Source organism: Siphateles boraxobius, unplaced genomic scaffold, assembly GCF_051911475.1.
Source record: "Siphateles boraxobius isolate OS27281-9 unplaced genomic scaffold, OSU_SipBor_1 85, whole genome shotgun sequence".
Taxonomy (NCBI): domain Eukaryota; kingdom Metazoa; phylum Chordata; class Actinopteri; order Cypriniformes; family Leuciscidae; genus Siphateles; species Siphateles boraxobius.
The window spans coordinates 1,195,001-1,207,500 of record NW_027509214.1 but is presented as its reverse complement, the minus strand read 5'-3'; the positions used below and the strand labels follow the sequence as shown (position 1 = coordinate 1,207,500).

General features: G+C 42.7%; 2 protein-coding genes across 11 annotated transcripts in view; one reads left to right on the top strand and one right to left on the bottom strand.

Moving 5' to 3' along the window:
• Window positions 1–12,500, bottom strand: part of nemf (nuclear export mediator factor) — a 52,115-nt gene that overhangs the window by 17,547 nt on the left and 22,068 nt on the right. For 2 of the 7 annotated variants that reach the window (XM_077221695.1, XM_077221697.1), the window contains exons 1-9: window positions 12,400–12,500; window positions 11,655–11,825; window positions 11,492–11,560; window positions 6,708–6,810; window positions 4,974–5,099; window positions 2,980–3,134; window positions 2,807–2,874; window positions 2,559–2,648; window positions 2,385–2,458 (exon numbers count right to left, since the gene is read on the bottom strand). The exon at window positions 12,400–12,500 is cut by the window's right edge. In XM_077221695.1, the coding sequence (XP_077077810.1) occupies window positions 2,385–2,458; window positions 2,559–2,648; window positions 2,807–2,874; window positions 2,980–3,134; window positions 4,974–5,099; window positions 6,708–6,810; window positions 11,492–11,560; window positions 11,655–11,713 (744 nt within the window). In that variant the 5' untranslated portion in view covers window positions 11,714–11,825; window positions 12,400–12,500. Of the gene's footprint in view, window positions 1–2,384; window positions 2,459–2,558; window positions 2,649–2,806; window positions 2,875–2,979; window positions 3,135–4,973; window positions 5,100–6,707; window positions 6,811–11,491; window positions 11,561–11,654; window positions 11,827–11,921; window positions 12,320–12,399 lie in introns of those variants that run through there. The other 5 variants (XM_077221692.1, XM_077221691.1, XM_077221693.1 and 2 more) reach the window with 4 other exon arrangements.
• mok (MOK protein kinase) overlaps window positions 11,817–12,500 on the top strand; it is a 23,083-nt gene continuing 22,399 nt past the window's right edge. For 2 of the 4 annotated variants that reach the window (XM_077221720.1, XM_077221719.1), the window contains exons 1-2: window positions 12,189–12,324; window positions 12,395–12,500. The exon at window positions 12,395–12,500 is cut by the window's right edge and continues 9 nt beyond it. In XM_077221720.1, coding sequence (XP_077077835.1) covers window positions 12,318–12,324; window positions 12,395–12,500 — 113 coding nt within the window. In that variant the 5' untranslated portion in view covers window positions 12,189–12,317. Of the gene's footprint in view, window positions 12,087–12,188; window positions 12,325–12,394 lie in introns of those variants that run through there. The other 2 variants (XM_077221717.1, XM_077221718.1) reach the window with 2 other exon arrangements.

Below are 12,500 nucleotides of genomic sequence, written 5' to 3'. Positions count from 1 at the left end.
CTCCTTCAGGCGACCCAGCTGAGGTGGATCAGGCCTCAGCTTGTGCCCTAGCAGCATTTAATCACGGTTCCGCTCTTTTGATCCAGAGCCACCTCGACGCCTTCTCTGCAGCCTCTGTGGTATTTCTGATAGCCCTTCTCCTTCTCTCACCTGTGATGCCGAGTGCAGTGTAGGCCGTAGAGGGACTTCGCTGCAAAGCCTCTGCACCCCACCTCCACAGGTAAGCACCTTGCCTTCCAGCCTTGGTTGTGGCAGTCGCTGACGAGGCCATCATATTTCTCCTTCTTCCTCTCAAAGGCTTCCTCCATTCGGTCTTCCCATGGCACAGTGAGCTCCAACATGACCAGGTTCTTTGTTGCCTCTGATATCACGACAATGTCAGGTCTCAGGGTGGTCTCGACGACATGCTGGGGGAACTTAAGTTGTTTGCCCAAGTCCACTTTCAGTTGCCAATCCTGTGCCGTGCTCAGAAGCACTGCTGTTGTCCTGAGAGATTTTCCTGGCTTCTCTCCGGCCCTCACGAAGCTGATGGTTTGTTTGCAGGGCTTTGACCTCCGGCAGCTGCTGATAGTAACCTGGATGCTCTCTGCAATTGTTTTGAGCACCTGGTCATGCCGCCAGCGATATCGTCCTTCCCCCAGAGCTCTTGGGCAGCAGCTCATGATGTGCTCAAGGGTTCCCTTTCTCTGGCACAGGGCGCATCCTGGTGTATCGACCAGCCCCCAGGTGTGCAGGTTGGACGGGCTGGGGAGGACGTCATAGACTGCTTGGACCAGGAACTTGATGCGGTGTGGCTCTGCCCGCCAAAGGTCAGTCCACGTGATCTTCCTCTCCACAGCTTGTTCCCATCTAATCCAGGCACCCTGGCGTGCCATTCCCACTGCTTTGCTGGACCTCTCCTCCTCCACCGCTGCCCTCACCTCACTTTGAACTAGCTGCCTCCTCTCCTTCCCCCGAGCCTTGTCGAACCGGGTCGAACTTGTTGAGCTAGGCGGGCGTAGTTTCAGCATCCGGGCTCCTCAACTCCAGACACGTCCCGCCATTTTGCCCATTTTCGTTTATCCGGGAGTGACGCACTGTGACGCGCTGCCAAGATGGCGACGGCCGACTCCGCCCACTTTAGGCTTCAAAAACGCTCTTCAGAAACCTACGGGTGACGTCATGGACACTACGTCCATATGTTTTTACAGTCTATGGTCAGAACCCGATCATGTGAGGGGCCTCATTTATAAAACTTTGCGTAGGTTTTGCGTCAGAAGTGGCGTACGGATGAAACATAGGACGTGCGTACGCACAGAAATATTCGGATTTATAAAACCGTGCGCACGCACATCCCACGCAGTTTTCCCTTAATAAATCACAATCAATCCTAAATGTAGCGCAGCTTTTGCGGCTTCACGTGACGCACATAGTTGCCCATAAATAGTCTGTGAAACGCCCAGAAGTGAATATTCATCGATTGCGAAGTCATGGCAAACACAGAGAGGAAAACCAAGAAACGTAACTTCACTCAATGTGAAGAAGAAATGATCGTTGGCGAGGTGGAAAAGAGGAGTAAAATGTTGTTTGGAGGGCACAGTGTGGGCATTACGTCAATACGCATTGTGATGCATCATGGCATTTTATTACCATCCATTTGATTGCATCTGACAAGCTACAGATGTTATGAGGATGAATTGTATAACATGCCAATATTATTGCAGAACGTATTTCACTTTTATTTTTGCACATATGTGTTAATTTGCATTTCTGTTGATCTTGTTTGTTTTACACTGCAGATCGATCAAACGGGTGTTTGTGTAGGCTGTTAATCGTAAGACTTGCTTTGTGAAGTCTTCATGTTATTTATGAGAGCCAGTATTGCCATTTCTTTTACACAACGGTCTACAGTTTCACGTGTTTCTTACATCTGCCGACGGGGTCGCCATTTCTCATTTGACCCATTTTTGTTCGTACGCCTGAGTTTGCGTGAAGGACTGCACATTTTCCCGTCAAGTTTGCTTTTTATAAATACCAATTATTGCGATCATGTGACCTCTCTCAGTCAGAACGCGATCATGTGACCGATCATGTGATCTCTCTCGGTCAGAACCTGATCATGTGATCTCTCTCGGTCAGAACCCGATCATGTGATCTCTCTCGGTCAGAACCCGATCATGTGATCTCTCTCGGTCAGAACCCGATCATGTGATCTCTCTCGGTCAGAACCCGATCATGTGATCTCTCAGAACCCGATCATGTGATCTCTCTCGGTCAGAACCCGATCATGTGATCTCTCTCGGTCAGAACCCGATCATGTGATCTCTCTCGGTCAGAACCCGATCATGTGATCTCTCTTGGTCAGAACCTGATCATGTGATCTCTCTCGGTCAGCAGACACTCACCCTTCCACTGAAGTCGGCTGTTTTCTCCATATAATCCTCTGCCATCTGCAGCGCCTCCAGGACTTTAGCACTTCCTGCAAACGACACAATGCAAAGTTTCCATCGGACCATAACAACACACGGGTCCTTCACAGACCAGTAACGGGTTTATTGGTTTGCATAAATCATCTTTACCCTGAGAGACATCGAACTGGCCGTCGACTTTACAGAGACCCGTCAGCCCGACGGCCATCAGGCAGTGTTCAATGAGCGGCCCGCCGTACGCTGCACACACACACACACACAACATCATTAGCAGCAGCAGTCTGTGAGTGAGTGAGTGAGTGAGTGTGAGTGTGCGTGTGAGAGTGAGTGACTAAGTGTGTGTGTGTGTGTGTGTGTGTAAGAGCTGTTTATAATGATGCATTAGGCGTGTGACATACGCAGATGAGGATTCAGAATCCGTTTGACTTGTTCTCCACTCTGAGCTTCAGACAGGATCTCTGTGAGTCTGAGGAGAGCAACGACACGAGCCGTCAGAGGTTCATACAGCACACACACGTTTCTGTCAGTGTGTTTGTGTGTGTGTGTGTGTGTGTGTGTGTGAGACGTGTACCGGGCCAGGCTGATGAGCGGCTCCACGGGTCTGGCGTTCTCCACAGGGTATCGTTCCCTCACTGCGATCTTCACGTCCACGTCCTCGGCCTCAGCCGTACGGAAGCGCAGCAGATTCAGGATCGTGAACTGATGATCCGTCAGGATGATGTTCCCCTGAAAGCACACACACACACAATTATACACACATGACCAGACTCAGAACATCTCAATAACCGCGTTTCCAACTAAATAAACCGGAACTGTTTGTCCCAGGAACTTTTTCTCCCCCAGACCTGTTGCTGTCTGTGTTACCGGGAGTAAGTACCGGGAAGGTTAGGCTATTAGTCCGGTGACGCAGCACTGCGACTTTACAGTTCCTCTGGATTTAAAGGTCCCCTGACATGGGGTTATTTTATTATTTTATAATGTTTCCTGGGTTGCCCTTACAATGTTAGTATGTTTTTTAGATCAAAAATAGTCAAAATTTAGAAATAAAAGGCATTTTTCCTAGCCTGATTTTAGCCTCTGATTTGAACACTGTTTGAAGGGGCATGTCTGCTGTGGGATTCAGTGTAAACGCGCCCACTGCTGTGATTGGCTGACATGCGTGCATATGAAATAGCTACATGTGAAATTCTCTCGAATACCTTTACTACTGCTATTATACGTTTTTACTAATACAGCTATCGAGATTAACGAATCGTGAGAAGTTTTTAAAGTATTTAGATCTATTCCCATCACATAAAATGTTGCTGTGATGAGCATTGAGCAAGCAGATGACAGTCTGTAGATCGCGAGACTGAAGATCTTATCATTGCAACGCAGTTTCTGCACTCTCTCTAATGCTTTCACCAATGCAAACACGATGATGTACAGTAAGAGCTTCGTTGTGCAGTCACGTTCATCATTGATTTCATAACGAGTTGTCCAGATAAACTCGCGCTGTGTGAAAAATTGTTCTTTGATCGATTTCTGTAAATAATTTGTTCACAATTTAAATAAGATTATTTTTATCCTACTAAAAGAAACGATGTGAAGGTGATATTTTAGTCACTGGCTTGACTTACTGATGCATTAACAGTATTGAACGATTTTGAGAGAAAGATTACCTTTCTGAACTTGAACTTGAATTGTTGCTTGGTAGCTCGATCGATTTATTTTCAGACGTTCAGCGAGGCCAGCCCTGTATTGGCCCAAGTTGAGGAAACAGTCGTCGGTGAAATGTTTGGACCATCCAAAACTTTGGGAAGTTGTATCGGCGCATTTCCAGAGAAAATAAAATGAACCCATTGTTTCTTCAGAGGCTCGGATGAAGGAACTAAAAAATACTTTTGTGTTCATTTGTACATCCGAACACTGATCAACTGCCATGCTTCGCTCGTTTTGCAAGCCATTATATCTCTCTATTCAACTTGTGTGCTCCGATCGGTCACACGCCATGATCTCTCGAGGATAAACTAAGATCGCGTGCGCGTTCGTACTTCCTAGCTCGTTTTCTCATGGGCGGGTCAAATTCTCTGGGCGGGCAAAGCAGAGAGGGGGGGGTAACCTTTCCCCTATATGACGTCATATAGGGGAGATTCAAGATCAGCCCGTCTGAGATCTCATTTTCTCACAGGCAGAGAAAGATAGCCAAAACTCAGTTTACACCGACTGAAATTTCTAGACACGAGGCGACCAAATACAGGCTAGGGGAACTAATATTAATGTTAAAAAAACTCAGAAAGTGAAAATTTCATGTCAGGGGACCTTTAAGCTTAATAAAGCCTGAACTATCGGTCGTATTTTTTTTAACTCCATTGTTGATTCGAATAGCAATCAACTGTTACAGCACGAACCGCAACAGGTTTTAAAAAATGGTGGTTGAGTCAGCCAATCAAAATGCAGCATGAAAGTTCCTGAACTTTGCAAAAGCAGGGACTTTCGGAGGGGGAAATATTTACCCTGAACTTCACTTAGACCCTGATTCCTGCGGAGGTTATGAGTGTGTGTTAGTGTTAGTGCGGTTCTCACGCGGTCGTAGAGCTCGAGGATCAGGTGATACGCCGCCTCATCAGAGCCGAACTGCAGATCCACGATCCTGTCGACTCCGAGCTGATTAACATGAACCAGCCGCCGGGACTTCAGATGCTTCCGGCACTGAGGGATCCACACACACACTCAGTGACATCATCGACCGACACACACACACTTACCCCTTTTTCACCAAAAAAGAACTGGTTCGGAACTAGTGCTGGTTCAAAGTTGGTTCAACTTGCGACCCTTCTCAGAACTGGTTTGTTTTTCCACTGACTAGAGAGCCCAGCGAACGACGTCGTTACGTCACTGTGTACGTCGCCATCTTAGCTAGAAACGCTTGCGCCAACTTCAAGCATAACAATTACAATGGCGGACTACATCGTCTTTCTGCAAATGTTTCTCCTGGCTTTGCAACCCTATATTGGGGTCAGAAGAAGACGTTTAGAACACATGTGTTCAAACCCCGACGTAAGCATGACGTGGTAAAAGAACGGTTCTAGTCCAGCAAAGAGTTGGTGCCGCTTTGGAACCAGTTTTCCTGGCCGAGAACCGGTTCTTTGCTTGTCGAAACACAAAGAACTGGTTCGCGAGTAGACACCAGCTCCGAACCGGCTCTCAAAATGCTTTGGTGGAAAAGGGGAATCAGTGACATCATCATCGACACACACACACACACACACACACACACACACACACACACATTCTCAGTGACATCCTCATACACACACACTCTCAGTGACATCATCATACACACACTCATTGACATCATCATCGACACACACACACACACACACTCTCAGTGACATCATCATACACACACTCAGTGACATCATCATCGACACACACGCACACACCCACACACACTCTCAGTGACATCATCATACACACACTCAGTGACATCATCATCGACGCACACACGCACACACACACACAAACACACACACTCTCAGTGACATCATCATACACACACTCAGTGACATCATCGACACACACACACACAAACACACACACACACACACACACACACACACTCTCAGTGACATCATCATACACACACTCAGTGACATCATCATACACACACACACTCAGACACGCACTCTCAGTGACATCATCATACACACACTCAGTGACATCATCATCGACACACACACACACAAACAAACACACACACTCTCAGTGACATCATCATACACACACTCAGTGACATCATCATCGACACAAACACACACACACACTCTCAGTGACATCATCATACACACACACACTCAGACACGCACTCTCAGTGACATCATCATACACACACTCAGTGACATCATCGTCCACACACTGTGACATCATCATACACACACACACACACACACTCAGTGACATCATCACACACACACACACAAACACACACACAAACACACACACTCTCAGTGACATCATCATACACACACACACACACTCATATACACACTCTCAGTGACATCATCATACACACACTCAGTGACATCATCGTCCACACACACAGTGACATCATCATACACACACACTCAGTGACATCATCCACACACACACACACACTCAGTGACATCATCATTCACACACAAACTCATACACACACTCTCAGTGACATCATCCACACACACACACACACACACACACACTGAGTGACATCATCATTCACACACACACACACACACTCAGTGATGGACTTCACCAATAATAATAAGTCTGCATCTGTACTTTCATGGCGAATCCTGACGGCATGATGTTCTTCGGCCAGTCGAACTCAGTGCAGTGTATCCTGATGCCAGACTCGACCAGCAGCACCGATTTACAGTCTGGCCTGAACACACACACACACACACACATTACATCATCTGAACTTTTATTTAAGATTTAATGTGGATGATGATATGGTGAAGTATGACTCTTGGCAAAGTACTATGGATTTTAATATTGATGCTCCCACGGTGGCTAGGTTTTTTAAAAGGATAAAAGTTAAAAAAAAGCCCTGGACCAGATAATATTAGCGGTACGGTGTTGAGAGTGTGTAGTTTACAGTTAAGTGGCATATTGTCATTTTGACCATGTCTCTTAAAATGCAAATCGACATTTCACAACTGTTCCTGTGGCGAAATGCAGTCCGAATGTTTTAAATTATTTTAGGCTAGTAGCCCTCAGCTCTGGTGATGAAAACTTTTGAGAAAATCGCGAGAGAGGAGATATTGAAGCATGCAGAAGACTATTTAGATCCTCTCCAGTTTGCGTACAGAGCAGGGAGGGGGGTTGGGGTTTCCATAACTACTCTTGTACATTTAGTAATATGGCGCATAGTCTCAGAGCTCAAACATGACAATCTGGGGCTCAGGTCAGGAAGCAGACAAACTGGCTAAACGGACCATCTGCTAGCGGCCTCGCGTCACCAAGGTCAGATAAATCCCATCATATAGAGACTCTTTCACTTAGATATCATCATATAGAGACTCTTTCACCTAGATATCATCATATAGAGACTCTTTCACCTAGATATCATCATATAGAGACTCTTTCACCTAGATATCATCATATAGAGACTCTTTCACCTAGATATCATCATATAGAGACTCTTTCACCTAGATATCATCATATAGAGACTCTTTCACCTAGATATCATCATATAGAGACTCTTTCACCTAGATATCATCATATAGAGACTCTTTCACCTAGATATCATCATATAGAGACTCTTTCACCTAGATATCATCATATAGAGACTCTTTCACCTAGATATCATCATATAGAGACTCTTTCACCTAGATATCATCATATAGAGACTCTTTGACCTAGATATCATCATATAGAGACTCTTTCACCTAGATATCATCATATAGAGACTCTTTCACCTAGATATCATCATATAGAGACTCTTTCACCTAGATATCATCATATAGAGACTCTTTCACCTAGATATCATCATATAGAGACTCTTTCACCTAGATATCATCATATAGAGACTCTTTCACTTAGATATCATCATATAGAGACTCTTTCACTTAGATATCATCATATAGAGACTCTTTCACCTAGATATCATCACATAGAGACTCTTTCACCTAGATATCATCATATAGAGACTCTTTCACCTAGATATCATCACATAGAGACTCTTTCACCTAGATATCATCATATAGAGACTCTTTCACTTAGATATCATCATATAGAGACTCTTTCACTTAGATATCATCATATAGAGACTCTTTCACCTAGATATCATCATATAGAGACTCTTTCACTTAGATATCATCATATAGAGACTCTTTCACTTAGATATCATCATATAGAGACTCTTTCACCTAGATATCATCATATAGAGACTCTTTCACTTAGATATCATCATATAGAGACTCTTTCACTTAGATATCATCATATAGAGACTCTTAGACCTAGATATCATCATATAGAGACTCTTTCACCTAGATATCATCATATAGAGACTCTTTCACCTAGATATCATCATATAGAGACTCTTTCACCTAGATATCATCACATAGAGACTCTTTCACCTAGATATCATCATATAGAGACTCTTTCACCTAGATATCATCACATAGAGACTCTTTCACCTAGATATCATCATATAGAGACTCTTTCACCTAGATATCATCATATAGAGACTCTTTCACCTAGATATCATCATATAGAGACTCTTTCACTTAGATATCATCATATAGAGACTCTTTCACCTAGATATCATCATATAGAGACTCTTTCACCTAGATATCATCATATAGAGACTCTTTCACTTAGATATCATCATATAGAGACTCTTTCACTTAGATATCATCATATAGAGACTCTTTCACCTAGATATCGTCACATAGAGACTCTTTCACCTAGATATCATCATATAGAGACTCTTTCACCTAGATATCATCATATAGAGACTCTTTCACCTAGATATCATCACATAGAGACTCTTTCACCTAGATATCATCACATAGAGACTCTTTCACCTAGATATCATCATATAGAGACTCTTTCACCTAGATATCATCATATAGAGACTCTTTCACCTAGATATCATCACATAGAGACTCTTTCACCTAGATATCATCATATAGAGACTCTTTCACTTAGATATCATCATATAGAGACTCTTTCACCTAGATATCATCATATAGAGACTCTTTCACTTAGATATCATCATATAGAGACTCTTTCACTTAGATATCATCATATAGAGACTCTTTCACTTAGATATCATCATATAGAGACTCTTTCACTTAGATATCATCATATAGAGACTCTTTCACTTAGATATCATCATATAGAGACTCTTTCACCTAGATATCATCACATAGAGACTCTTTCACCTAGATATCATCATATAGAGACTCTTTCACTTAGATATCATCATATAGAGACTCTTTCACTTAGATATCATCATATAGAGACTCTTTCACCTAGATATCATCATATAGAGACTCTTTCACTTAGATATCATCATATAGAGACTCTTTCACTTAGATATCATCATATAGAGACTCTTTCACCTAGATATCATCATATAGAGACTCTTTCACTTAGATATCATCATATAGAGACTCTTTCACTTAGATATCATCATATAGAGACTCTTTCACCTAGATATCATCATATAGAGACTCTTTCACTTAGATATCATCATATAGAGACTCTTTGACCTAGATATCATCATATAGAGACTCTTTCACTTAGATATCATCATATAGAGACTCTTAGACCTAGATATCATCATATAGAGACTCTTTCACCTAGATATCATCATATAGAGACTCTTTCACCTAGATATCATCATATAGAGACTCTTTCACCTAGATATCATCACATAGAGACTCTTTCACCTAGATATCATCATATAGAGACTGTGTCTGTTCCCCGAATTAGGAAATACAAAAAACTTCCAAACCCATCTAAGGGTAAAATTTTAATTGATGTTCAACAAATAAAAAATAGAAATAATACAAATGATAAAGCTCAGGTAGCTGAATCTCTTACTTCAAAAGCACTTATTGTTAATGAACCTAGATGTGCTGTGTATGACAGAAACCTGGCTAAAACCAAACAATTACATTACTTTAATGAGTGCACCCCCCAAGATTACTGTTATAAACATGATCCTCGCCTGAAAGGCAAAGGGGGAGGTGTTGCTGTAATTTATAGTAATATCTTCAGAATTATTAATAAGTCTAGTTTCAAATATAATTCTGTTGAAGTGTTGGTGCTTAATGTAACACTATCTAGTGTAAATGATATGTAAATGAAAGATTTGTGCTGGCTACTGTATACAGGCCACCAGGGCACCATACAGACTTTATCAAAGAATTTGCTGACTTTCTATCAGAATTAGTACTGACTGCAGATAAAGAACTAATTGTTGGTGATTTTAATATACATGTAGATAATGGAAAAGATGCATTGGGATTGGCATTTAAAGACATTCTTAACTCTATTGGAGTTAGACAACAAGTGTCAGGACCTACTCATTGTCGTAATCATACTCTAGATCTAAATAACTGCAGTATAGACTTCAGGACAGCTGATAGACAACTGTACACACTGCAGTATAGACTGAGCATCACCTGTGCTTCACCTGAGCTTCACCTGAGCTTCACCTGTGCTTCACCTGAGCATCACCTGTGCTTCACCTGTGCTTCACCTGAGCATCACCTGTGCTTCACCTGTGCTTCACCTGTGCTTCACCTGTGCTTCACCTGAGCATCACCTGTGCTTCACCTGAGCATCACCTGTGCTTCACCTGTGCTTCACCTGAGCATCACCTGTGCTTCACCTGAGCATCACCTGTGCATCACCTGAGCTTCACCTGAGCTTCACCTGAGCATCACCTGAGCTTCACCTGTGCTTCACCTGAGCATCACCTGTGCTTCACCTGAGCATCACCTGTGCTTCACCTGTGCTTCACCTGAGCATCACCTGTGCTTCACCTGAGCATCACCTGTGCTTCACCTGGACTGAATCTGCCGAACTCAACATGACCCTTTCAGGGAAACGGCTGGAGACGCATCTTTATCATCCACTTCACCCAATACTAACACTTTATATTCTATATATCTATAAAAAATAAAAATAAACCTTGCTCTCTGTCCTGTGAGACTGGCTGAGACTCACAGCGCGCGCGCATACACACACACACACACACACACACACACACACACTGCTGCTGCTCTATTGTAGGTTGAACTGCTATTGTTATCCTCATTTGTAAGTCTTAGGTTAAAAGCGTCTGCTAAATTTTTATATGATTAAACGTTAATATAATATCTCAGGATCACACATGTGTATCATATTATGAATATCATCACACATTTACTTTTAATTATATTTAATATAAGACATTTGAATTATTATACTGTACTTTTTTCTATATCTTTTGCATGAGAGTGTGAGTGTGTGTGTGAGTTTAAGAGAGGGTACGTGTGTGTGTGTGTGTGTGTGTGTGTGTGTGTGTGTGTGTGTGTGTGTGTGTGTGTGTGTCTGTCACTCACTTCTGCAGTCTGATCAGGTATGTTTTAGTGTCGATGTCATAGATGTTGTTGACTCTCATCCCGACACATCTGCACAAATAAACACATCATTAATAACAGATGAGTGACGTACAGCAGATAAACATGATCACGTTACTGACGCATTCAAGATTATAGTTCTTACTTTGCATTGATTTCTGCGATCACTGCCCTAATATCCACGGTATTAAACCTGCTCTTCATGATTAATTATTATTATTTTTAATTAGGGCAACAAACTCTTGAGATCACACATCTGACATGCGACGGGTTCCGCGCAGCTTGTGCGCGTGCGCATCTGTCCTTCTACGGAAGCCTGTTTGCGTTTTGAATGGAACAAACAGATACAGAAATTAAAGAATACATTTAAGAAAGATATTTTAAACCAGTGATAATAATAATAATAATTTACAAGATGAAACGAGAAAGATCTCCAGTTTATTCAGCAATGCATTTAGAATAATCCTGCTGTTTATTTAGCGTTCATTCGACACTAAACGCGTTCATTGTGCTGAAATGAGTCTCGAGCAAGAAAGCACACGGTCGCAGAGCAAGACTCGATTATTGAAACACAAAGGTGAGAATCTTTGATTAATATCCACTAATGACGGTTGGTTGTGATCAGCGAAGAGCGCGTGACCTCTGCAGGTCAGAGTTCACGTGCACGCCGTTGCCATGGAGACCGGTGGTGGCTGGGCGACTCGCGCTGTAATGTCATTAATATCTGTGTAATAAACGCGTGAATTTTTTGTTAAAACGTGATATAAGTGTGTCGGTGTTGCTGACATGCGACGTCACCATCTGAGGAATGAACAGTAAGACACATTTATGTGTGTTTGTCGCCGTTGCTCGTGTTTGCTGTGTTTGACCCCGTGTGTGCTGTAGATTACAGAGTGATCGAGAAGATCGGCGCGGGAACTTTCTCTGAGGTGATGAAGGTGAAGAACATGAAGGACGGAAAACATTACGCCTGCAAAACCATCAAGCAGAG